Source organism: Podarcis erhardii, assembly GCF_964252035.2.
Source record: "Podarcis erhardii genome assembly, chromosome: 12".
NCBI lineage: Eukaryota > Metazoa > Chordata > Lepidosauria > Squamata > Lacertidae > Podarcis > Podarcis erhardii.
Window position 1 is genome coordinate 37,666,832 of NC_138513.1, and position 27,936 is coordinate 37,694,767.

The 27,936-nt window shown below is 40.2% G+C and overlaps 2 protein-coding genes and 1 long non-coding RNA gene across 4 annotated transcripts in view; 2 read left to right on the plus strand and 1 right to left on the minus strand.

Annotated features, from left to right (window-relative positions):
* ANO10 (anoctamin 10) overlaps window positions 1–3,409 on the plus strand; it is a 99,192-nt gene extending 95,783 nt beyond the window's left edge. The window contains exon 14 of the transcript XR_014161520.1: window positions 3,271–3,409. The gene's annotated coding sequence lies outside the window, so the exon portion shown is untranslated. The remainder of the gene's footprint in view (window positions 1–3,270) is intronic.
* SNRK (SNF related kinase) lies at window positions 92–27,936 on the minus strand. 2 transcript variants are annotated; one of them, XM_081882054.1, is made up of 7 exons: window positions 27,631–27,936; window positions 22,557–22,702; window positions 19,645–20,333; window positions 10,758–10,899; window positions 9,318–9,530; window positions 7,560–7,694; window positions 92–4,331 (listed from the first exon to the last, which is right to left on the minus strand). In XM_081882054.1, exons 3-7 carry the CDS (start codon window positions 20,231–20,233, stop codon window positions 3,113–3,115), a joined length of 2,298 nt encoding a protein of 765 aa, XP_081738180.1. In that variant the 5' UTR covers window positions 20,234–20,333; window positions 22,557–22,702; window positions 27,631–27,936; the 3' UTR covers window positions 92–3,112. The 2 variants fall into 2 exon arrangements, with proteins under 2 accessions (XP_081738180.1, XP_081738181.1); XM_081882055.1 differs by lacking the exon at window positions 27,631–27,936 and adding an exon at window positions 27,334–27,589.
* LOC309325830 lies at window positions 10,909–19,428 on the plus strand. Its single transcript, XR_014150052.1, has 2 exons — window positions 10,909–16,080; window positions 17,332–19,428. It is a non-coding gene; the product is annotated as an uncharacterized lncRNA (long non-coding RNA).

The window sequence follows — 27,936 nt, forward strand, 5'->3', positions numbered from 1 at the left end:
AATACTGTTTTTTACTTCTGACAAAAAGTCACAGTACATCAGCTTCTGGTGTCCTCAGGCCAGAGAGCGTATAAAGTTGACATGAACATCATTTATGCACCAATCAAGAGGTCATTTTTATTAACTGGATTTTTTTTTTCATTTGTCACACACCATGAATGTTTATACAATGAAGAAAGCCAAACATCGCTGGAAGCAATTGACAAGGATCAACTGGTATTTCTGTACCCTCCCCCTAATACACGTAGCTTTTCTCCATTTTATTCTGCTTTATTTTACTAATTGAAAAATTCTGTGTCAAGATTGTCACATCTTAAATACAGATAAAGTTGCTAGAGGTACATTATATACACATACAGAAAAATACAAGACTAGTTGCTTTCCACAATATTTAATTTATATGCTACGTTGACTATATGCAACTTGTAAAGACAGATTTAAGGGGTACAAGAAACTGTTACTTGTTCTATAATAGTTTGGTCCAATATATTTCAATGTAGTGGTTATTCTCTCCCTCCTTTTAACATGACGTAATACAACATACAACACATGCACAATCATTCACCGGTGAATAAATGGATTAAAAAGACAACACTCAAGCTAACATCTGTACACCCAGAGGTTCAACCAACCATACACAACTAAATAAGGCTATGTTACAGCTATGCAGCATAAATGGTCAACACTGCTGTTCTAAAGTGAGCACCGTATATACACATTTGTATATAAAAAACAGAGGGAATGAAAAAACGTCTGGGATTAGTCAAAAGGTGCCATTCCAAGGCTGTACATAACGTGTGGAAAGAATATTTACAAGACTTGAAAATAAAAAGCTGCAACAGTTTATTGCCAATGCCCTTTATAAACTTTCTCCTACTTTTTATATAGATGCTCTGTTCACCGTCATCTGTGAACTGTCCATATTTCTGGCCCTTTGTAAGATCCCTGCTTAAGTAAATTTCAAAGAAATATGCGCTATGGCTTCGCCGGCATGCCTGTTCTTGTAGCTTTCAACTGTGTAGATATCATACATGTATGATAGGCTGTTTTAAAACTACATTGCAACATAAGCTTAAAAAATAAAACTAAAGCAAAGTGTTTCATTCATAACTTGTTTTGCTGAGAAAATATATTCCCCTCCTAAGCTTGATAATAAAATAGGCTTGCATGATTGAGATTTGCAGCCTAATTCTGAACATGTTTACTTGGAAGTAAGCCATGCGGAACACACTGGGATTTACTTCCTTGTAAATATGCTTTGGATTGCATCCTTTGCCACACTAAAAGAAGCAAACATGAATGTATCATAACCAAAAACAGTTCTTTGGTGCTCTACAGTCTACAAGGTAAATGAAATGCATTCTACTTGACCATTTTGCTAGCATTTATATACTAAACTGTGTAAAGTCTCTTAATCAGTGCCTGCCTGGGTTGTTGCTACATAATACCATCAATACTTACCAGCATTGCTTTGAAGACCCAGCGCACAGAGCTTGAAAAAATAACATTCTCGTCCTTCCCAAAATTGGGAATCTGCAATATATTTTATTCTAGATAAAAGTTCAAACAAGTTCACCTGGTCAAAAGTTTCCTTTTGTACATTAAAAATGCCAGCCTATTTATCTGCTGACATCTCAGTAGCAAGGGGTTAAAAAAAGAGAAAAACGAAGAGCTGTGCAGAATGTAAAAAGAAATTGATCCATGCAACTTGTGTTGTCTGACTCGATTTGGAGAGAGAGTTATGGAAGGGAAATAAACAAGACTGTTATACCCCAAACTAAATTTTATATTGGAAAAAAATTCTAGAAATTTGCAGTATATGGCACGTTTTGAGATCTGTGGAGTGTATTTAGGATGCACAATGTTGATGCACTCCCATTAAGATTCTTCCTGATCTGAACAGACCTCCTATTCAAATTCTAGCAACCGTTTTCTGCTCTCCCTAAATTCACTTGAACAATTGGTTTAGATGACTGGATACAGTGCTGCATTTTGCAGCACTTTTGATATATCCCACACTACAGGGACACCCATCTTGATTGGCCTGTTCATTTGTTTACATGGAAATAATGGAAATGTGGAATTAAGATGCTCAGTTACATCCTTCAGGTAATCAATAATATTGAGAGCAGGCTTCAAAATGCTGTGGGGTAGGGTAAAAGACAGGAGGAGGAAACTTTGTTAAGCCTTTTACTATGCTTATGGCTAGTTAATTTACAGGAACTAGCTTACTGGAAAAGACCTCTCAAAAGTCACACAAATTGGTCCAATTTAAATAGTCTTGCACTGCACCCAACAACTGCCATGATAATAGACTCTAGTAACATATGTGTTCTCCCTTAGATTGTTTTTTTAAAAATACTCCAAGCAGATGACTTTATAATTTTCCTTTGTAATACAGTTTTTAAAAGATTGTCTGCATGTACAATTTTTCTCAGGGGAAGTTGCCTTAACTATTTCCACTCGCCCCATCTTGTCTGTAACAAACCAAGATCTTCAGCCACCACCTCCTGCATATTGTAGTTTAAGACAAAAGAGATGTGGGGATAAAAATTATAGTTCAAGATCTCTTAAATTCTCAGTGCATCCTTGCTTTGTACAAGCCTTGGAAATCTGAAAGCTCACAGAAGTTTTCAGCATCAAAACATTATTGCTTTGGTTCTGTTGCAAACACACAGAATTATGCCACATCTCACATAGTTTAGGAAACACAGAAGATCAGAACAAGATTGGACATTTCACAAAGAAAGAAAAGCGCTCTCTCTCTCTAATTTAAGTGCAGAATGTGAAACTACTAAGTGCTTCATTTACACTGGATTTGGACACGAGCCTTACTGTAATCCAGATTTTCTATAGTAAAATTATAAATGTAAAAAAGTACACAAATCCTGTTATCGTTGGGAACAAAAAAAAATTTGTTGGCTAGCAGCATGCACAAAATCATGCATTGTCATTTCAAGCAAACTAAATTAAAATGTAATAAATTACTGCTCAAAGCTCATTTAAAAATATTAAGACAATGACAATGAAGGGTTTCAGTGAAATAAAGTATTCACAGCGCAGAAAAGGAAGATTGGTGATGTCAAGTAGAATGAGTTAAGTCTGATTACTGTCAAACAACGTGACAGCAAGTAGCTTGGCCAGCGGTACACAGCAATCCCTCCTTCGGGTTTCGCTGAATATTCACAGATATAGTCTTTTCACACAGAGGTAGTTGGAGCACGTTATTTTTCAAGTTCTTGCTCTTTATCCGTTCTAATTCGTTTGCAGTGTCTGACATCTGATCAGAAAAGAATTTTATACTGCCCAAGGACGAAGCTGGATTTACATTCCCCGAGGAACTTATGCACATCTTCCACGTGGATTTCTCCTGTACCTTGACGCTGGAAAAGGAGATGGTGTTTTGCGGATCAATAATGTATTTAGTGCTACTGTGAATCTGTGAACCTAAGCAGAGGCTCATTAATTTGAGGCTTTCCACCAGGTCGCCCGCGCTTCTTGAAGACAACTGCATTGAATTTCCAGATCCAGCGCACCTGCGAGTGGAACCCGAATTGTTATTCGTGCTTCCACTAGAACTACTGGAAGGACTTCCGCCCCCTTTGTTGTTGTCGCCAGGGCTCGTTTTGTCTACTCCTCCGTTTCCATTGCTTGGTTTTCCTTGTCCGCTGCCGTCTCCCTGATTGCCGGGAGGTCCCTCGCTACTATCCCGTCTGTGCCAGGAGTAAGTAAAACCGCTGTCTTTATCGAGACGCCGCCTGCTTTCGGAGTCGTCGTCGCTTGTTTCTGAGCTGCTGCAGCTCGATCCCCGACCCTGGCTTTTCCTTCGGTGGTAGCGCTTGTGCACGGTGCTTGGCGAAGCAATGTTCATTTTTAGACGGCTAAGTTTGGGGGGCAAGTTCTCATCCATGTCAAACTCGTCGTCCGACTCCCCTTCCTCAAAGATCTGATTCAGGACCGGGGCACTTTTCCGGGAAGTAAGACGGTTTGTAACGGAAGGCTTGCGGCGCAGAACCACTTGGGTCGAAAGGGAGACTGGTTTTTTATCTTCTTCGTCCTCCTCCTCGTCTTCTTCCACCCTAAACAAGCACTTCCGACCGCTAGTTGTAGGTTTTAAGCTCACCGAAGGAACAACGGAAAGTGCTGGTCCTGCTAATTCAGGAATGTCCTCCTTCTTTGATGAATCATTAAGTGCCTTGCTCCGGTGACCATTAAGAACATTTTCAGCGCTGCGAGCTGGAGACTGAGGAACGCCTCCATGGGAGAGAGGAGAAGCTGTAAGGTCATCTTCCAAGTCTTGAGGGACATCGATTTTGGTTGGCCATGACTGCCTAAGAGAGGTGCAAAAAAGAGGAAACAAAAGATTTTAGTACAAGTTTTAAAAGCAAAGCTCCTCTCACTATAACTTGAAAAAATGTAAGGTGATTTTAAAATTTACCAAGCAGGAAAAGAATTAAATTTGTACATATTGGCCAAGATCCAGAGATCTTACCAATTAGTTCTGCACAACTGATGTAGTTTAGGGTTGAGGTTTCTCTAGCAATAGCACCAGCAATAGCACCAGCAGCCAGTGGCAAGCCTCTCTGGTGGTTCCCTCCCTGCGAGAAGTGAGGCTACAGGGAACCAGGCAGAGGGCCTTCTCAATAGTGGCGCCCGCCCTGTGGAATGCCCTCTCCACAGATGCTAGGGAAATAAGCAACTATCTGACTTTTAGAAGACATGTGAAGGCAGCCCTGCATAGGGAAGTTTTAAATGTTTGAAGTTTTATTCTGTTTTTAAAGTTCTGTTGAAAGCTGCCCAGAGTGACTGGGGAAACCCAGCCAGATGGGCTGGGTAGAATGAATAAATAATAAATAATAATAATAATAATAATAATAATAATAATAATAATAATATTTTATTGAAATACTTTCAAAAAGTAATTTGTGATCTGGTATGGCAGTCTGCTGTGTAAAGGGAAAAAGCAGAAAATTCTAATAAGCATGCCCACACCCAAGATTACAGGATTCCAGTCTTTTTGAGTTTGTAGCTGCCCTGGTAAATGCCTTTTTGAATGGAAAGATGCAGTTTTTGTAATGAGTTTTAATAACATTTCTTTTCAATGGCATTTCCATCTGCTTTTTAAAAAAGTATTAAAGTGTATATCATCTTATGCTGCTCAACCTTAAAAAAAAGATGTCAAGAAGTCACTATATGATAAGTGGCACAGAATACAAACAAGTCCACTTTTTAAAAGGCACAATTTTTACTGAAGTTATGAAGACATTCTCGGTTTTAGATGAAGCAAAATTAAGGCAGGAACAGACATTCTTTGCTGCTCTGAATATGCCAAAGTAATACTGGCAAGGTAAATCAAAATTTTAAAAATATTATCCAGAGCAGGTTCCAAAGCCATTGCCATGAATGCCAGAGACTTTCAAAGAAATTGTTCATTCAGAGTATTCAGTTGCAGGCTGGCAGATAAAAAAAATAGCTAGAAATCAGGCCAATAAAAACCAAATGCACAAGGTCACTTAACGAAGTGCACAGCAGATATCCCAGTGTCCCCTTGCACACAGAGTGAGACCCAGGTATCAAATCATAGAATCATAGAGTTGGAAGAGACCACAAGGGCCATCGAGTCCAACCCCCTGCCAAGCAGGAAACACCATCAGAGCACTCCTGACATATGGTTGTCAAGCCTCTGCTTATAATTCTTGAAAATACATATGTTTGTGGAGTAGTACATTTCCAGTCCAAGCTTCCATGGTTGTGGTAATCATACATTTATACTACACATAATCAGCTTTGCTGAAATTTTTCTCCTAGCAATGTATTTAAACTTTTTATATCCTACATCACTTCTGACTGATGCATTTAACAACTAAGCTAAAAAACTATCTGTCGAATTACTTTTCTTGCCTGTCAATTTCAAGTGTGGTTTTCCAGAATTTGTATCCATGCAGCCTCGTCAAAGCATATTCATTCAGAATGAATAACTCCCACTTTAGCAAAACATGCCTTACTCCCAAGTGTGCAAAGGTTGGCAGCTGCAATATTGGAGTCAAACTAGATGCAATTTTAAATACACTTAAATATTTCGATGCTTACAATTGGCAACATAATCTCTCTCCTGACCTCATCCTGAAAACAACTAAAACTAGTTTGGGACCGCAGGACAAGGGTTATCCTTCATTTATGGTTTTCCTTCTAAAAATCACCCCCCCATTGTAGTTATTTGCTCCAATGTTGTTGTTCTTTTAAAAATTAACAGAGCAAATATAGGCAGAAAGGATGCTATCATCACAAAGGCAGAAGTGTGGCCAGTCCTAACATGGCATTTAAAAGCACACAGAAGGAAAGGCACATGAACTTTTATTGGTTATTGTCTTCATTTCGACAAGGCTTCAATTTCTTAAAATAAGGCCTCCTGCCTTTCATATACTCTGATGGAGCTTTTTAAATACAGCGACATATTTCTGGACTTGTTTGTGTTTCTTCTCATTTGCAGTGTACATTTTATTTTAGTCTCTATTGCAGTGGTTTTAAATAGTCCTGCCTTCCTGAAGGGATCTTCCTAATTATACCTTTCAGCTTCTTTAACTATTCCGTTTCTGAAAATACAACTTTCTAGGCAATTTATTTTTTTAACTGCCTACTCTTTTCCCACAAAGTGCCCTCAAGCTCACCAATGGAACCTTGGTATGGGCTTCAGCAGTTACCTCCCAGTTACAGTTCCTGACAGAGCCACGATATTGGTAGATATTGGTAGTGGTAGAGCACACACTTTTTCATGCATGTGCTGTGCTCAATCCATGGCATTCCTGGTCTGATGATCTTTAACAGGGAAAGCTTGAAGGATCTCTGTCCAAGATGGCGGAGAGCTCCTGCCAAGTCAGGTTAGACAAAGCTGAGCTAGACACATGTAGTTGTCCCCCACACTCCAGACTTTCATTAGCCCCAGCTGGCATGGCCAATGGGTGGGGTGATGGACATTGTAGTCCCTCACCATCTTGCAGAGGCACAAGTCTCCATATCTGATCTAACAGGAATGGGATGCACCAATTTCCATCTCTCTCTGAGCTCTCATTCTTCATGAGAAATTCTGCCTGTTGGAATAGGGTGCAGACTCTGCAACACCACCACCACAAAGTGGCTGATTCGTTCTGTGTTACAGTTGTGGCCTGCACTTGGGGGGGGGGGGGCAAGCATGAACTCAGATATTCCTTACCTATTACCCTAGGTTGTGAATTCAATGATAGAAAGGCTAAGAATGGCGACTTCAGCATGACAGGAGAAAAGAAAACAAACATTTCTCCATGGAACTAATTCTGTGGCTGTGCTGCTGGTGAATAAGCTTCCAGATCCCAACCTGCAGAACAATTAACAACCTTCGGCCGCAAAATGCCCTCAAAATTACCAGCTTAGCTGTGCAGAAGCTGTAGAGCACACAGTGTTTTGGCAATGATACACCACAGTAGCATGACAATCTATTTAAAATCAAAAAGGTGGGCCCTTTTAAAGAATGTATGATTAAAAACTCTTAAATTTAGTACAATTTGAGTACTTTAAATTATTACCTAAACTGAGCTTTGATATTGCTTGGGCTTGCTGATCTGGTTTGTATTTCTTTCTCCTGCTTCTCTCTCAGAATCCGCTCTGCTAGTAAGAAGTAGGTAGCAGTGATGTGATTGTATTTGTTGGTTTCCAGAGCCCTGGGGGAAATAAAATTAAAATGGAACACATCATACATCAACAGATTTCTGAAACTGGACATGCAGCCAGCACTGCTTACAATGCACCTCAAAGCAAATACTGAACAGTGCCTATAAGTAGAAATTAGTCTTTTGACATATTGACAAATAGCTTTTAGTTTATTAAGAACTGGACAACCTAATGTGGCAAGGTCAATAATCAAACTAGGCTATATTAAGGAAAGCAACCAAAAGCTGAATAGATTTTCCCCAATCACAGTAATTTACTGAATGCCAGTCTATGCTTCAGTAACCTTTTGCAGCTGTCAGATATAACTATACTTTACTTTTACAGATAGTCTGCTCAAACAAAGGAATTCTCTTCTTCCAGGCTAAGCTCCTGATACATACATTTGTGACTACGATTACTGAGATTAGGAGACTGGGAGTGTCTCCACTGCCTCCCTGCGATGACCTCTCACTGCAGGGAGAGGCAACCCCAGGAAAACAAACTTTGTCATTGTTGACTGAGACTTTATCAAGTGCTTGCCTTGAAAGCAGGAGAGCAGTCTCATTTATTAGCATGGACTTTCCTCACATTCTCCCCCAACTCAGCTCACGGGAGCATTGTTGCCAGCTAGCCACTGCCTAGCACTACACAGGGGAGAGAGGCAAAGGACTAAAATAAAATCAATTTGCAAACAGGCGATATGTTACTTTTAAATCTGCCACTGATTTTCCATAGCCAAATGGACAATGTGTTCATCTAGTTAGTCATTAGGCATTAACAGCAGGCTTCTTGGCAGATACAAATTCCTGTTTCAACTGTTTTAAAGCATCCACTTGTTAATTCAGTGGCTTCTATATTGGGCCTGTCTCCAACATTGCCACTTGCACTATTCAGCAGCTGAACATATAAAGTTAATGTCTGAGTTACAACCAAACATGCAATTTAAAAGTGGTTTACACTAGGAAGAAGCCACATAGTGGGAATACCTACTCCTTTAAGCAACACCCTACACCCCCCATAACCCAGTGTTTCCTTAACATGGCCAAGGATGTTGGGAGCCAGATAATAGTGCATAAAGAACAGGACATGACTGAACAAGGTGCATGTCATAACCCAGGTGCCCCACTCTCTGGGCCTGCTGCTACATACTCTCCATCCCCAATCAACTACACATGGGAGAAAAGGAAACTGCTGATAAGGCCATTGCCCAGAGACCCAAGAAGAAAGAAAACTCAAGCTACTGAATAGAATATGAATGACAATTTGATTATTGGGCTTTACACAGGGTTCCTCTTTGACCAGACTTGGTAACTTATTTCCAAAAAGTTATCGATGTTTTGACATGTTCTGTAAATGATTTAATTTGTCTTGGGCCACTTTAGCTTACAAAGATACATCCATCTTGCATCTGCAAATATTCCTCTGAATACCAGTGGGCATAAATCAGGGCAAGTTGGTTGCCTTCAGCTTTACTTTTAAGGCTGGTAATAGCTGGAAACAGAACGCTGGGCTAAGGTGACGTGCACCTGATCCAGAAAAGGATTTTCTTGTGCTCTATAGAGAAAATTGTTGTGTAACAACAAAATTGGAATTGCAATCCTGGAATGTAAACACGACAGAAAACGGTGGCTTACTCTACTATGGTATCTCTGTCTGCGATGTCTCCCAGAACCATTCGCTGTATGATGCTGTTGTGCTCTTCCTCGGATAGATTTTTGTATGAAACCAAAGGAATATTATATTTGGTTGCAGGCGATGGATCAACTCCTTGTAGCCAGGGATGGTTTTCAATTTCTTCCAAAGATGCCCTTCGTTTTGGGTCTCTTTGTAACATTCGTGTGATTAAACTGGGAACAAAGATACAGCTCTATAAGTATGTTAGCACCATCACAGTAGGAAAATGTTCCCCAAGCATCCAAGGGGTGCCATTCCCCAAGTTTAAAAGTAAGTTTCTACACACATCTACAAACAAATTTGAAAGTATGGATGTCTGCTTGCTTGTTTAGATGGCAAACTAGCTTATCTACCGTGACTGTTTTCATGTCTCCTCTTGATGCTCCTTACACATACATAATACAAACAGAGGTACGGAAAAAATAAAAACAAAACAATGCATACAGTTGAAGGACAAGACAAAATTAAAACTGCAACTAAGGGGCTCTGAAGCAGTCATAGAATTATGACAAGGTAGAATTGTTTTTGGGATTACTTTCCACTTATTAGTTTTTTTTAACCGTCTACAGAAGTCACAGAATGGCTATGGACTTGTGTTAAGCAAGTGTCAAGTCATAAAAAGCAATCAAAATTACTAAAACCAGAATTGCAATAAAAGACAAATTATTTTTCCCCAGCTCCAGCAGACATCACAATGTTTATTGAATAGACTTGAGTTCTTAAACTGTCTTCTGTTTTATTAACAAATTACTATTCTACAATGGGCCATGTGAATATAGAAAATCACTCAATAAAAAATAGTTTACAGGGTTTCACGTTTCCAGTTATCAATGTATTCTTTAACTGACAACAGCAGCCAAGTACTGCTGACAGGAGGGCTTTGTGGGCTTTGGCAATGAAAATGGTAAAGGGAGAGAAGGTATTCCTTTAGCTTTGAAAATGTTTCTTATCCGTACATAGACTTTGCATCCACCACACTGATGAAAGTAGATATGCACAGCTTCAAAGCGACCATCAAGTTAATATTTCCCGTTTGGACCTCAGCTTCGAATAAGTTATCCCTCTCCTATAGAGCATCAACATGCAAACATTTAATGAATGTGATAAAGGGTGATGTTTAAAGAAGCAAACCACTTCAAAAATGAAGAAAAACTTCGTATTTATCTAGGGAGCTCAAGGTAGTATATATGGTTCTTCTATTTCATTATCATGACAACCCTGTGAGGGTTGAAAGAATAGTTGTTCCTGGATCACAGTCCTGAAGTGAGAATAATGGATGAGCTGGGATTACTTGGGACCTAACCCTGTGCTAGTCCTAACCAATCACCACATTGGTTCTATACTGAATGGTTAGTGTTACGATTTTAATTTCAATACACTATGTTCAACATTTCACTTACTCTTTACATTCTTTGGACACACGTGATGGCACCGTGTATTTACAGTCCATGATCATTGTCAAAGTTTCGCTGTCATTTGCTTCTTGGAATGGTGGCTGCCCGCATACCAACATATAAAGGATAACTCCCAGGCTCCATATATCTGTAACAAGATTTTAAAAATATTGTACTTGAAAAACAACAACCTACTGCAACTGGCACAAGGGAAAAAATTAGTTTCCTATCATAGTTAATTTGAACCAACATTTTAATTGTTCAAAACTGAGCAGCATAGTACCACAAATGCCTTATACACAAAAAGATGAAATGCAGCTTCATATGCTCACTGAAATAAATAGTGGAAATGTGAAGATTATATTCAGCAATGCTGCCACAGTTATTACCTTGGTGGGTGCAGATTTTAATTTTTTACATACTATTGCCCCCTCTCCCCGGATAAATTATTCACCTTTGTATATATATATATAAACACGTCTTTATTGTGCCCTGCATGCGACACACTAACCTTTTTTTTTTTTTAAATCAACTATTGGTTGAAAATGGGTATCATGGAAAACTGCTAAAGCATTTAAAACAGTAAACAGCTTGAACATCATCACAATTTTACCATACTAATTTAAGAGCGAAGTTTGTACAAGAAAGAATACAATAGGAGGAAATGCAAACAACATTGTTTATACCCCTGTTGCTAGCCATCAAGTCTAAAGTAAGCAAGATTTTGTTTCCAGGTACCTTCCCATTTCCCTTGGGAACTTAACGGTCATTTTAAGAACTTTCAACATTAGAAGCAGTTGGTGTTTTGTTTTTTTTAAGCTTTTCTATTTGTTGCTAGCCTATGTAAATAGCCTGGCAGCATATCTTCACAAAAAATCTGGACCGACGTCAAGTGAAAAAGCACTGTTAGCAAGAATCAATGTTTCCCTAAAAAGTGGATTTAGAATTGCACAAAATATGTTCAGGAAGAGGATCTGAATGAGAACTGTGCAGGGACATTCTGTGGTTTTAAAAATAAATTCCTTCTCTCAAAATAGGACGCTGTTCTTAAGGACTAGCGGGCTATATGATTTGTGACAGACACACAAATAAGAATGTGCTAAGTGTTGTTGGTCAGCACCTGTGTACTTTCAATGTTACTGAAAAAATCCAATTGAGAAAGAGCTGTTTGAGTACGATTCTTAGAACCATGACAACCAGCCAGTGTATATGCAACTTCCTTACATAACATCAAGTCACTGCCATGGAAACCAAGCCACGTCACTGGCTGCCCCTGCCATGCTCATCTCAAATCTAGTGAGGAGACAGCACCAAGACTTGGCTTGTATTTACGTATACAGGCAAAAAAAGGACAGCTTTTCTCACACAAAAAAACTCCAAACAAAAATATTAGGCCACAAATCCCATAGTGAAGGCCTAAAACAGAAATTGCTCCTTGTGAGACCAGATCTTCATGGTTTACAGAAGCTGATAATCACATCGTATTTCTAAGGCGTTTTGAAGCAATTCCAGCATCACAGCAGATGCTTGCCTTCTCAATTTCTAAGTCTCTAAAACAGTGTTTTGCAACCTGTGGGTCATGACCCACAAGTAGTTCACAAAGCCTGAGCAAGGGGGCTGTGGGCTTTATGTAAACCCAAAATAATTGCTGATTTTAATCTGAACTGGTATAATAAACACCTGTTACACCATTTCATTTTGTTAGCCTATTACAATGTTGTGCTGAACTGAACAATGGAAAGGTTTGAGTCTTACATTTTGGGAAGTGAGGTTATCCAAATTTTAAACTGCAATAATTACTTAAATGATTCAAAATGTCATTTTCACATAAAATCAGTATTAAAGCAGTAGAGACAGACAACTACAGAGCAGGCTCAACAGTTTCAACTACACTTTTACACAATGTCTTTCCCACGGTCTACCCCACCCCAGCAATCCACTGTGATGATGTTCTCACTCTTTCTTGCCCCCTTCCTTTCTGGTTTGGAGAGGATTTCCTGTCTGTGCTGTTGCCACAGAGTGCTTGGCCTGCAAAGTGATCAAGTTCGGTTTACAGTTATGCCACTGATGACAGTGCAGGTACAGTTCAGGAAATGAGTTGCACTAAAAAAAGTCACACACAATGACGGGATGACAAGAAATTCAAGATGTCATCATAAAAAGGTTGTGTTGACAGGAAATAAGGCACAACTTTCTTATGAATTCAGAGAAGTTAAGCAATTTAGTGTGGTAGCCCCAATTTTGGACTGAACGTAGAACGTAGAGGTACCTTGGTTGTCAAACTGAATCCATTCCGGGAGTCCGTTCAACTCTCGAAATGGTTCAAAAACCAAGGCACAGCTTCCAGTTGGCTGCAGGAGCTTCCTCCACTCAAGCGGAAGCTGCAGAAGACGTTCGGCTTCTGAAAAACGTTCACAAATTGGAACACACACTTCCGGGTTTGTGGTGTCCTGGAGCCGATTTGTTTGGGAGCCAAGCCATTCAACAACCAAGGTACCACTGTATCTCTTATTTTTCAATCCTTTCTCTGCTGCCAAAGCAATGCAACTGAGTTTATAGTTGTCCCAACAAGATACATACTATGTGACTTGAACAATCGCTTCAGATCAAAAGTTTTATGGGGCTCCGATACACGTACAAAGCTTGAGGCCCGATGTCTCATTTATTTTCGTAATTGAAAGTTCTGTACTCAAATTATGCTTTTGGATGCATGGAATATCCACAAACACTCTGGAATCTCTAAATGAAGTTAATGTAATTTAATGCAGCAACTGGCTAGGATCCAATGCTTGATGTCAGAGGTTGCACACCAATTTTTGAACTTAATCCTGGAGGAAAGCTGAAAGAAGCTGGATAGTATCCTATTCGGAATGTATCATACCTAGAGGATGAGGGTGAAAATAATTCTGATTATGTGCTCTTTGGCATACAAACTATAAATCTTAAATGGAGTAGATACACCCCTCCAAAAAATTGCTGTGGGTGGCAATACCAGGCTCCAGAAGTAATTTAGTACAGTCAAACCTCAGTTGTCGAATGTAATCCGTTCTGGAAGCCCGTTTGACTTCCAAAATGTTCGACAACTGAGGCGCAGCTTCCAATTGGTTGCAAGAGCTTCCTGCATTTAAGCAGAAGCTGCATGTGATGTTCAGCTTCTGAAAAATGTCTGAAAACAGGAGTATTTACTATCGGGTTTTCGGCGTTTGGGAGCCGAAACGTTCCAAAACGGAGCCATTCGGGAACAGAGGTTTGACTGTACTAAGGACATACTGATACTTCCCTGACCAAAATGCTCATACTGATCTTGAGATGGAGGGTGAAAATCAGGAAATGTAGTAATGGATGGCTTCAATTGTAATCACAGAGACTGTTAGATGAATATTCTAGTCACACAAAAATATGCATTTTTCATTAGCCTCAATATAGTTCCCTGGAACAGTTGGTTGTGGAATCCACCAAAGGAGGAAAAACTATGGATGCTGCTCAGGACCTAGTAGAAGTTCAAACACTGTTGAAACCAACTGGAACTAGTGACCACAATGCTATAAAATCCAACACGCATATGTATTCAATTGCCAAAAAATCCAACATAATCACATTTGACTTCAGAATAGTAATATTTTACAAGTCTCCTCATTTTAAAGATTACTATTATTATTTATTAAATTTCTATACTGCCCCTATCTAAGAAATGCATACCACAGTAGCAAACAATACCCCTCCCCCCTGTGTGCGCACACAGTTTAAAAGGCCATAGATTGGCAAATTAAACAGAGTTGAAAGGGTAAGTCAAGAGGATAAAATCTTCCCACAAAGCCACAATAATTGCTCAGCTAGAATGTATTCAGATTATCAGAAGAGATACCACCAAATCCAAGGATGCCAATGTTGTTAAAGGAACAGAGTCAAGGAAGCTATTGGAAGTAAGAATGCTTCACTCAGAAAACTGATGTTTTGCCCAAATGATAATATGGAACACAAACTTTAACACAAGCAGATAATAAAGGGTGCCTAAAAAGAATTTGAGGTGCACATCACTAAAAACATTCAGATCGACAATCATAATGTCTTTAAATAAATTAGATGCACAAAACTTAAGCTACTGTCTTAAAAAAGCAAGACATAAACTAGGTAGGCACTTGAACAATGGATGAAGAGGTGATGAGGTGTGCTGAAAGGAACATAAGGAAACTACAGAAAATCTGAATGAATTATCTGTATAGTCGTACCTCGGAAGTCCAACGCCTTGCAAATCAAACGTTTCGGCTCCAGAACACCGCAAACCTGGAAGTGATTGTTCCGGTTTGCAAACGTTCTTTGGAACTCAAAACGTCCGACGTGGCTTCCACAAATTCTGATTGACTGCAGGAACTTCAAATGTGACTAGAAACTGTTTTGGCACCCTACAACCCAGGTTCAAGGTGCTGTGTGGAGTCTTGCTTTTCTTTCCCAGTTTCAAATGCTGCTAACGGCATTTACTCCATCGGACTGCAGCAAGAGTGAGATATAGGAAAGCACACTCTGATCACTTTTGCTGAGACCAGTTTGCCTCCTAGTTTCCATTGTGGCTGATCAGTATAAAAACTACTTTGTTAACTTTTAAGAAACAGCTCCTGAGTGTCCTTATTCTTCTCTCATCTCCTTCTTTATGCGGTGTTTTTTAGATTGTAACTCTGAAGGCAGGAACCGTCTTGTTTTTTTGAAGCCTTTTGGGCTTAAGAGCAGGGTAAAAAATCCCAATAAATACCGTATTTTTCCGTGTATAAGACTAGGTTTCCCCCCTAAAATGTCAAAAAATAGGGTGCATCTTATGGATGGAAAAATATGGTACATATTCCTAAAGGTTCTGTTTTTCTCAAAGAATCTTATTACAGAAGACCACCACACAACTGTAAAGGCTCATATTTGGAGCTCACTTAGAATGCTCTCTCTCTCTCTCTCTCTCTCTCTCTCTCTCTCTCTCTCTCTGTGTGTGTGTGTGTGTGTGAGAGAGAGAGAGAGAGAGAGAGAGAGAGAGAGAGAGAGACTCTTGCTATTATCTCTCTGGGTTTCAATAAACTATGTTTGAACTCTTAAACTTCCATTTATGGTTTGTTGATTAGTATAGTGATTGACTACTTGATGTAGAGCCAATGTGCTAATAAAAAGTATTTATTTGCAGAAGGGTACAAACATTTAACTCTAGGTACTGATATGTCCTACCTCCTCTCAAGGAAATGACTAAGCTATGCCCCCCCCCCAAATCATTCTACATCTACCCCCATTCCATAAAGTTTTCCAAGGACCTGTGCTGATATAGAAGATATACAAAGTAACATAGCTGTATGAGGTAAGGCTGAAAGGCAATGCAATGTCTTTTTAAACAACCCAAAAGTCAATCCTTCCAAAAGAGAAAATTACCTTTTTTTTAACTACCTGGTAAAAAGTAATCATCAAATTTTCAAAATTTGAAGCCACATCTATTTTTTAAAAAATCAACTTCTAATTTGCTGCCATATAAGCATCTCTATTCTTTTTCCTCTTCTATTTTTCTTAAAAACAAACAAATGAAGCTGCACCCTTACAATGCTCTTAGCTCCATCCCTGTTTCCTCTTGCTATGTTGAAGCATTATTTTCATTTTAGTTTTAGTCTCTAAGGGGATTGGTCTTCAACCATACAATGATCTATCAGTTGAAGACCAATGCCCTTAGAGACTAAAACTAGAATGAAAATAATGCTACGACACAGCAAGAGGAAACAGGGATGGAGTCAAACCGGAGTAACTGGCAACTTTTATTCCTTTACTACTGAAGAAAGAGCCCGAGACAAGAGCAGAATAACCATTTCCACATGGAAATTTAGAGTGTCTATCTAGATGTCTATCTAGCTAACTAGTCAACGTAGTAAATTACACTAAGATATAATTAAAACACCTAAATTCTTCCTGCATAATTTACACACCCAATTATAAACAGTTCATGAAGGTGGCTCACCCTTCCTAAGTTCAAAATTTACAGCAGGGCAATGCCTTAATAAGGAGCAACTAAAATAGAAAAAAATAGTGAGAAACTTTTGAGTTCTCCAGGCTGAAAATTAAGCAAATGGCTTGGCTCTTGAGGCAAATGATTCAATAGCATCCAAAATTGGAAGCAGAAGCACATAACTCCCAAACCCAAGTCTCCTCTTCAGATAAAAGCTAATGGCTTCTAATCACTATGTATATTACCCAAATTGGCTTCTATCAATCTTTACCAAGATCGGCTCTCTCCCTCACAAGGGACCTCTGTTTCCATCTTTGTGGGAGAAAGATTTGAGTAACTGTCAGATTTTATATCTCCAAAATCTGGGGGAACAGCCACTGGTATTTGTGCAAGCAGCCTCTGCATCCAGAAATCATTTTACATCTAGAAGGTACTAATCTGCTTCAATGCCATTGGTGTTTCATTTAAAGAATCTTACAAACTGCAGTCTTTTGGGCTCCAACATGTCCAGCTGTCTCTCCCCTTCCCCCAGGAAAACGCAAAAGTTTGTTTACTGTTTTGAGACATTTTACTTGGTCCTATTATGTTACGGTGATTTTTTATATTTTATTCTAATAGATCAACACGCCTACATACATCCCTTATATGTTTTTACTCTTTGGTTCTAGAGAAAAGTAAATATATTTCTATTTGGAGGCATCCCACATTCATCTAACCAGAAGCTCTGATAAATATGTCCCAACACTGTTTGCTGTAAAATGTACTCTGTTCACACCACCGCCTACACAAGGATAAAACCGGAAAGAGCCATCGGTTGTGCTGTACTTTCCCCACATACAGTGGTACCTCGGGTTACAGTTGCTTCAGGTTACAGACACTTCAGGTTACGGACTCCGCTAACCCAGAAATAGTACCTCAGGTTAAGAACTTTGCTTCAGGATGAGAACATAAATCGCACGACGGCAGCGGGAGACCCCATTAGCTAAAGTGGTACCTCAGGTTAAGAACAGTCTCAGGTTAAGAAGGGACCTTCAGAACGAATTCTCACCTATACATAGGGGCTACATTGTTTTAAACAATGTAACACTAAATGCTGACACAGACATGCACCAGCAGAAATATCTAAAAGGAAAAGCCTTAAATGTATCTTAATCCTTATTCAATCAAGCTGTAACACGTCATGATTCAACTGATATTTCCCTTTCTAGCAAGTAAGTCCTGTTTGGGATTTATACAGGCAAGTTAAATATTCACAAATCCAGCATTTATCATAAATGCTTTTATGAAGAAATATTGATATGCTGCTCATCTACATTTTCTGCATGCATGTGCACAGAAACACGCAATTAACTTGGAAATGTTCAAATTAGTTTCTCATGAATCTCCCAATACAGGTCCAGCAAGAAGTCAATGGACATTACGGGCATCTATATTGAACTAGGCTTCGTTTCATCACTGTGCTTAATTTCATTTACATTTCTCTAGTTAGCTCCTGCCAACCCACACACTGACAGCAATAGGAACAAAAAACAAACAAACAGAATTTCAGGAAGCCTATCCATTTCTTGCATCTTCAGAAGTTAGCTGAGAAATACTAGGAAAACATCAATTAGGGGGAAAAAAACAATTATCTAATATAATTCAGTTACTATATGAAATTAGCCTATTGCATAGCCACGTGAAGGACACTGAATGTCAGGTGTACAATCCCACCCCCGCCCCCCGTTGGTATTCTGGTGTGTTTTCAGGCCTGATCAACATCTAATTCTGTTTTCTAAAGCCACTAGCAGAGATCTGAAGCATCTCTTGTGTATCTTAGGGCAAACACATTTAGTGACATCAAATGGACATTTACTTGTCAGAAACAACCCTGCCTTGGGCACCCTGCTTAATGTATTTTCTTCATATAACACAAGGCTTATAAATACGTTCCCACGTTACAACTATAGGGTGCCAACAGACTGTGATAACATGAGAATACACTCCCTGCAGGCACTAACTGCCAATTCTTGCATCCACTGAAATGATTACAGCTGTCCAATATCATCCTCGTGTATTTGATGTTATCCTGTTCATAAAAGGAAGTATCGCAGTTTGAGGGGGAAACAAACATTTATGTGAGAAGACACAGGAGACCATTTACCAAACACTCTGTGCTACTGCTATGAACAAGAAAGCCTTACTATGTTCCTAATACTGATAGGAAATGCAGATATGTGGCAATTCTCTGCATCATGAGAGCAAATGTGGCTGTATGTACACCACTTGATAAATTGCTGGCAGTATTCACATGCTGTCAGCACATAGCATTCTGGGGTTCTAATGCAAACAGAGAGCTGACTTCACTGATAAATACATGAAAAATACCCTGCTTTTTCAGGAACTCCTTGTACATCGGAGTGCATCCATTAATAAGAACATAGTGCAGCCATTAATAAGAACACAGAACAATTGATCCATCAGGCTCAATATGGTCTACACTGACTTATGGGCATTTCCCCCAGCCCTATCTGGAGATGCCAAGGATTGAACCTGGGAGATTTTCATGCATGGGCTCTACCACTAAACCACAGCCCTTCCTTTAGTATAGCTTGTCCTAATTTAGATCTCTTAGTTCCAGCTGGAAACCTTCGGACACTTTGTACTTCAAGTGTAAATTCCTCCAAACAAACCATGTTCATTATCAAGGACGCACAAATACTCCTGTCCCAAAAATTACCAACAAGCCTAACTGCATCAACTCCAAACTAGAAGGCAATGGACTAGATAGTATGTTAAAACATAAATAGCATAATGAAGAGCTACACAGGGACCTTTGCAGACTTTCATCTTCTTATATCTAAATATTTACTTCCAATGGCAGCTTGCTCCGAAACAAAATAATTTATGCAAGAAAAGTGACTTTAGTTTGCTCTCAATTCACTGACTTACCTACTGCGGGTGCATCATACTCATCACCAAGTAGAATTTCTGGAGCAGAATATGCAAGAGAACCACAACTTGTTGTGAGTTTTTTCCCAGGCTGGAATTTGTTGCTGAAGCCAAAATCAGTCAATTTCACAAGTCCTTGTTTTTCAAAGAAGACAACATTCTCCGGTTTTAAGTCTCTGTGAACTACATGCAGTTTATGGCAGTAGGATATAGCATGAACAATCTGAGCAAAGTACTTCTTTGCCAGATCTTCGTTAAGCCCTTCTTCGTGTTTCATGATGTAATCAAACATATCTCCTCCATCACCAAGTTCCAAGATTAGGTAAAGTTTGGTCTGGGTGTCAATAACTTCATACAGGCGAACAATATTAGGATGCTGCACTAGTTTCATGCATCTAACTTCTTGGAATAGATGTCCTGTTGCTAGAGTATCTAGCTTGGTCTTGTCAATAACTTTCACCGCTACTTTTTCACCTGTAAAAACGTGTCTGGCAAGTTTGACCACAGCAAAATGCCCTCTCCCCAAGGTTTTATCCAAATCATACAGTCCAGCAATTTTTCCATCATACCCTCGCTTGAAACCAGCCATACTGCTTGAAGTAGTAATGCTGAAACTTTTTAAAAATTGTGTCTTCTCATATGAAAGTATTTGAAACAGATGCACAACCCATTTTCACTGCCAAACGTACCTAGAAGTCAAAAAGAAAATTTTTATAGAATATACATTTACTTAAGATAAGAAGAATAAGATTTCACCTACTCTAAAAGCTGGCCTTCAGTCCAGAATACAGGTTTAAAAATACTTTCTTGAAGGAGAATTGGAATAGCTAATTGAGATGTGTCTAAACTCTAAAAATGTATAAGATATGCTGTAGAGTTTTGCAAAGCACTTCAGAGTAGTTAGTTCAGTATACAAGTACAAATTTATTTTAGGAATGAAGAAAAAAAGAATACAAAAAAAGCAATTCTTCCTGGGACTGCCTGTGCCTAAAATATGCATTAAACGGGAAGAATGATGAAACTGTTGTAAGCTAATCTAAGCAAAGACATTATTCACATACAGTATTGCCATTCATTATTTAATGAGGGCAGCATAACATTAAGATCTGTGGTACCTAACATACAATTAGACCATTCAAAATAAAAAATGCCATGTAGTTACCACCATCTCAATAGTTGCTTCAAGCAACATCTACATGCTTGACCCATGTGGTTATGTACTATGCTAGTGAAGCATCCACAAGGTAATTGTCATCAGCATGATATACAACCATATAATTCATCACATTCTCTTGGATGAAGCATGTACTGGAGTGGTGTGGCAGTAACCATGGAGATGATGCTACAGGCAATGTGTAAATGAAGTTTTAGGAAAGCTCTAATGCTGAGAGTTGGAGGAAAATAATGGTCGCTCTATAGGGCTAGTGCCATCTGACTGGAAATGAGAAAATATAGTTGATCCATGCATTAAGATGTATGAAACTTTGGGTATCTTCCAACAAAACAATAGGTACTTATACTTCAAGAATTCAAGTATACTTCAACATCTGAGAAAACCTTGGAAGAAACTAACTCTAGTTTTTCCAAGCACAGCAGCTACATCAAAAGTGATTGCACTAAAAAATTATGATTCTTGACATTGCATGACTAACTATAACTCTAATACATTTCTGAAAGAGCCAGCATCTGTCTGTCTATGGTAATCATTTTACAATGCTGTACAAGGCCCCCTTGGTAATGAAACACCACAATGTGACTTTCCAATGTACAGAGTGTATGGGCCACACTCATGTCTAGAGTGTATAACTGTCGCAAGTAGTATTGGCTAGTTCTGCTGGCAGTCATTCAATTTTCCAGGCTTATTTAAAAACACTTTTTTTTTCAATGAATGTCCTCAACATCACTGTCAGTAGCAATTAATGGCATTGCATTTCAAACTCTAACCTCACTTTTCCAAATCATTCCCAGTGTTCCTTCGAATTCTATAATTCCATGTTTCTAATATGCTAGTGTACAACTTTCAGAAGTGCAGAGTCTCTCCACAGAAAATGCTTGTTCCCAACCACTGTAAGCACCCTTAACCTGCTAATACAGAGATATCATCTGGGGGGGAAAAATCTCTCTTTTTTGTATTCTTGATACCAGAATATAAAATTCATTCATGGTACATTTTTATTTAAAAGTATATGTGCATGCTTTCTTTACTAATTCCTCATTACAATACAAGAGCTCAGCAATCAGGAAAGGATCACAGTTGCATGTATTAAGGGAGCAGCCAAAAAACATGCACACGCATTTCATGACATATGCATTCAGACACAATGTGAAACCATGGTTTGCCATTATGAGAATAAGCTACAGCTAGCCTCAAATCTGCATACTTCCCCCTTTAGCATGGCCATGAAGAGATCAGGAGTTACTGTTTTATATAACAGTTTAGCAGGCCATCTGAACTCTAACCTTGGGTTAATCTAAACTATAGTTAGTTGAAACAAGCCAGTTTAATAAACTGGTTTGAGGTTTGTTTGTTTCAACAAACCGTAGTCAAGGTACAGTTTATTCAAGTTCAGACACAACAACAAGTTGCAGCTAATCTAAAATAGAAGTGAATGCATCCATACTGCTTCACACAGTCTCACTAGAGCAGGGGCGTGTAATGAAACTGAAGGTATATTTCAGTTTGCTCTCATCTAAGCCTAAAACATGCCTTAACAAAAAATCCAAAATCCAAATCAATCCATTGTGCACATTTTGTAAAATCAATTTAAAGCATAATACTAATTGTTACACTAGCAAAACTGCTTCGAAATCATGATATAACTGCAATACCTCCAGAGGAATTTCACAAGCACTGCAGTGAAGTAATTTTTAAAGAACTACATTTTAATAAATCAGAAATGAAATCTACCAACCATGGTACTGCCCTCTCCAAAGGTATCATCTTATCTATGCTTTGCTCATGTAGTTTCAATTTTTCCTCATGTTTTCCATAGATTCATCTGCTGATACTTCCATATCCAGTTCTGAGGAAAGATTCGCATTCTTCTTCCCTTATTCCCTAAGGGGGAAAAAATACTTAAGTTCTCCTTCAGGAATTATATGGCTAACACACAATCAAATATGTGCATAAATCTCATAGAAATCAGTGGTATGTATTAGGCGCATAGATTACCACCCCAAAGTTCATATGGACCAATAAAAAGAGAGTGAGTCTAATGTTGACATCCTGAGTAGCAGCTATAATGGATGAATTCAGGAGCTTATCCCAACACTCAGCCTGTACAAACCTTTAAAGTTTAATACACCTACAGTAGTTTTCTATATTGCTGTCTTCTAAGTACTGTTTTAATGCTTTGAGGAATCATGGGACATGGTGCCTGACTTCAGTTGATGCAATATTAGGTTTAAATATTACAGTTGCTTTGCATGGCAGTTCCAAAAAGGAGCAGTAATCAACCTAAGATAGAAAATTTGCAAGATTAACAGTTCTTAGTTCTGGCACATTTTCTAATCTTAAGATATACCACTACTACACCCACCTATGGTGCATAATAACTGCCTCTAGATGAACAGAAAGGGGAGCCTTTTTGCAAGTTGGTAGAAAATGAGCCATTTACAAGAGCTACAAGCTGCTTACACTTGTATACATGGGCAGGTGGACTAGTGGAAAATTGTGATCCAATAACTTGTATTTGTACAACTGGCACAAAATTTCTCTTATAATGACATTTTTGCCTTTATTAATCACATTTCATTTCTTTTTCTAATATATTGTGAATGATAATAAAGTTTGAGTATCCTCTCACTGCAGAATCAGGCTAAATAATCAGCTACAAACACACAATGGATAACATCTTCATGATGTGTGACAAGTTCTGTATATCTACCATGTACAACTTACCGTATTTTTCGCCCCATAGGACGCACTGGCCCATAGGACGCACCAAGTTTTTTGGGGGGGAAATAAAGGGGGGGAAAATTATTTCCCCCCCCCAGGCGCTTGTGGGGCCGGCAGCGGGGAGAAGCGCTCTTCTCCCTGCCGCCCGCCTGCAGACCAGGTCCGGGGACAGCAGGAAGACACGCTGCGCCTCCCAGCTGTCCCCGGAGCTTGCGGGGCAGGCAGCGGGGAGAAGCGCTCTTCTCCCCACCGCCCGCCTGCAGACCAGGTCCAGAGACAGCGGGAAGATGCGCTGTGCTTCCCCGCTGTCCCCGGAGCTTGTGGGGCTGGCGGAGGGGAGAAGCACGCGTCTCCCCGCCGTCAGCCTCCAAACCACATCGGGAGACAGCGGTATGGCGGCGTTCCACCTCCCCGCTGTCCCCCGACCTTGTGGGGCTGGCTCTGCGGCTCTCCTGAAGCCTGCATTTGCCCCATAGGACGCACACACATTTCCCCTTCATTTTTGGAGGGGGAAAAGTGCATCCTATAGGGCGAAAAATACGGTATTCCTGCCATTACTCAAAATTCTTAGTAAGATGTCAGTACCAAACAGATGTGGCATGGGAAATATATGGTTAGGATCTCTCATAGTTTTACAAAATATTAAGAACAGTCATGGGGGGGGGGGGAGAAGAGAGAAGGGACTTTGATCATGACTTGCAGTGATGCGGGATGGACTCAACTGTTTTCCACCTACACTTTTTCTTCATCTGGCTTCCCCTCCTAAAGTACCTGCCAATTCACCCCTCAGGGATAAAGAACCAAGGGGTCAATTCAGATAGGGTTCAAATGATACAGAGGAAGTGGTTAAACACACAACTCAAGTGTCACAGCCCCGATCCAAATTCCCCACTGAGTCTTTTTAAATAAAGCCAAAAATTCCAACCACAGAATTCCTGCATCACATCTGTTTTAGACTGTTGTTTCAAACCATGAATTCACTAACTGGATCCACCCCACATTTTTTTTGTGACATTATCTAGATGAACTGTGTGAATTGAACTATTAAAGAAAGAAAATCTCAAAACTATTGTCATCTTCTATTGTCCTGCTCCCAAGCCTTGACCCATTTAAAGTGTCTTCAAAGCACTTCATACAGAAAATCCAATATGCTGTATTGAATGAATTTTTGCATTACTTTTATACACGGAGATGGCTCTGCAACCTGTTTCTACAAAACAAGTGTGCAATTGTACAGGTACACCAAGAAAATCAGGTCTTTAAAATGTTGGTATTGCCCTCTTCCTTAATTGTGAGAAAGAAAAGGGACCAAGGGGGACCAGAAAGTCACTTGTTGAAGTCCTAAGTTTCAACAAGTAGGATAACAAAGCACTGTATTACAGCAGTGTGCATAGGGGACAAGCAGTAACACAAAGGTTTCGGAAGAAGCACATCTTACCCCGTCACTTGGAAGTTTACCACAGGCAACTGCTTAATTAGAAGCCTGCTCTACAGGTTTTATGCAATTTAATGTTAATAAAAAATACACAAAGGCATGTGTGTGTCAAACATTATTAGGCACCTTAAGTGCTTGTTAAGGCATTCATTTATTGTGCACAATATGACCTTGTACATCTTACTCACCATCATTTCACAAAAAGGCGGAAGACAAATGACCTGCCCCATAAAGTCTCTCTAATAACTCAAGTATCCAACTGCAAATAATATTGCAGGATGGAGACAATACAATGGGAAACAGAATTGTGAAATGAATTTGGGAATGGGGAGAAAGAATACCATGAAGGTTCCTCTCTCCTGCGCTTGTGTGAAATAAGCAACGAAAGATATAAAGGTGAAATCAGGCACAACAGAGAGCATGGTATGAAATAGTGGTGCAAACAGACATATGGAAATTGTTTCTAGAGCACTGGAAGGCCAGAGGTGCAAGCTGATAAAATTAAATTCCAGTGCAGAAGAGCTAGTGGAATTATCAGAATACAAAGCCCCTTATCAAAAAGTGATTTCTGAGCATTCCAGACAGACTCAAAGAAAGGACATTACTGCAATCTCTACTTATCCCTTTAAAATACCAGTGATGGGTGCCTTTTTTCTAGTCAGTAGATTTAATTAGGAAGTATGACCTGGTTGCCTAAACATTTCAGTAAAGTTAACTGTGGCTCTAACTCTTCTATTAAACAAAATTCTACATCATTAAAGCTATATTGGCATATATTTATCTGGGGAACTAAAAGGAATTTGTTCAACCATTCAGGTGTTATTTCAACCAATAGCTGTTCCAGTTCTTCCAGTTCAATACCTTCATCAGGTACTCTATAAAAACAAGCAGTGTACAAAATGCATGGTTACATTTCTTCTCTTTAGATACTGTATGACAACCATTGATTATGTCACACAAAAAGCAAAAATGTACATCATCACTATTCATCTTACTCCATGGGGCAACAATATTAGCGGCAAATGATGCAAAACTTATCCAATTTTAATACTCATCAATGTGTTTCCTTAGTGGAGACTTTCTAAGTGTTTTCTATAGCTTGGGAAAGGAACTGAAAATACATATTTCAAAACTCTTGCCTTTTTTCATTTTCTACACCAAGTATCTATTATTATGAATTCCCCAAAACTGCTATATAAACACAGCAGCCTAAATGAGTAAGAGTGGCTGCACTAGAGGGCAGGCTTTAAACAGATCTGGACTCACATTCTTTAAAAAGAATTCATATCTATACTAGCAGACTGTAGCAAAGCCATATTTAAAGCTCTAACTACCTTAGTAGTCAAATAGATTATTTCCAGTCCCTAAATATATAACAGCAAGCTTCAAAATACAAGCCACATGAAGGCTTCTCCTTCAAATTATTTATTTAAAAGATTTCAATGCTGCCTTCTAATGGTACTCCCTTCTCAAAGTGGCTTCTATACAGTACTTCCAGGGTCTACTCAAGAAACAAGGCATTAATAATAAAACAATTCATAATAGTGCACATACTGATAAAGGACCTTACTGAAATTAATCATGGTAAATTTCCATCATTCTGGTCAATACAGTGGTTTTCCTTTCAAGCATTCAGTGCTATAATCATTCTCAGTGAGACAAATACCATGTCTTTCTACCTACCTGCTCCGTTACTGCTAACAGCCCAAGAGGGGAGAAACGTATTTTAAACAACAAAACCCCCACAGCTTTGGTGCCTGTGTTGGCGTATAAAGCAGAAGTTGATACAGCTTAGAAAAATGGCTGTTTGCCAAAGAGATCATCAATGCCATAATGTGTTTTCGGCATGACAACCCGATGCAAAAAAGCCCTTCCACGGGGGGAGGGAAAGGATGCCAAGCTCTTTCCTTTGTGGCAGATACACTCTGCAGCATCGGAGGGGTGGGGGGGGGGGGGAAGGCGGCCACATTAAACGCTCCGGACAAACCTGTTGGCTCCGTCTCCGGGTTGCAAAAATAAGATGCACCGTCATCCACCCCCCCCCCAAACCAACCACCACAAAACACGTCTGCAGCTCGGGTGCAAGAACTTCTCAGCCCCCCCGTAAGCCTGAGGAATATATAGCCGTGAGGAGGGATCCAGGGATCTGCTCGCTCTCCTCAATACTGCAGGGGATTTTGGAGGGGAAGGGAGGGAAAAAGAAGAACGCTGGCGACGTCCAAGAAAGGAGGGCGGGGGGGGGTGTTTTGAACTCAGCTCCAGCCTCCTTTCCAGAAGCGGCTTGGCAAGGAGGTGGAAATGCCGGATGCGCAGCCCTGCCAAGCCTGGCCGCCGCCGCCGCCTCCCTCCAGCGTACCTGATACTCCATCCCGCCACTCTCTCTCTTTCTCCGCTCGCCGTTCAGACGTGCACACGAAAACACGCACACGCAGCGCTCCATCTTTCGCGCACGCGCACTCACGCCCCTTCCCCCAACCTGTCGCACGGAGGGCGCGCGCGGATGCGATGGAGACGGGAGACACGGAGGGCGGACGGGGCTCCGCGGGGGGACCCCAAACCGCGGGGCTGGGCCTTCCGCGTCCATTCCTTCTCCTGAGGAGAGCGGCGCGGCCCCAGCGCCTCATACCTCGCTCGGCGCCCCTCAGCAACTTACTCCCGGGCGTCGGCGCCGGCCGCCGGCCGCGGCCCTCGGCTCCCTTCCCCAGCGCCGCATGGACAGCGGCGGCGGCGGCGGCTTCTCCTTCGGCTTCTCCTCCTCAGCGAAGGTACCACACGCGCCGGAGGGTCGAGGCGAGCGGCCTCCGCCTGAGCGAGCGAGCGAGCGAGCGGACGGAAACGGTCTTCTCCTCCTCCTGCGGCTCGCGCCGCTCTCGTCCTGTGAGGGAGGCTCGCTCCCGAGCGCGAGCGCGCGCACCCACACACCCAACGGACCTCCGCCGCGTTCCCGCGACGTCACCGC

Bases quoted from the DNA above. Each gene is read 5' to 3' on its own strand.
- SNRK (XM_081882054.1), bottom strand. From the start codon at position 20,233: ATGGCTGGTTTCAAGCGAGGGTATGATGGAAAAATTGCTGGACTGTAT. The intron at 10,900-19,644 runs GTAAGTCAGTGA...ATCTTGTTACAG, and splicing joins GTATGATGCACCCGCAGTAG to ATATATGGAGCCTGGGAGTT. The intron at 9,531-10,757 runs GTAAGTGAAATG...CTTTGTTCCCAG, and splicing joins GTGTCCAAAGAATGTAAAGA to TTTAATCACACGAATGTTAC.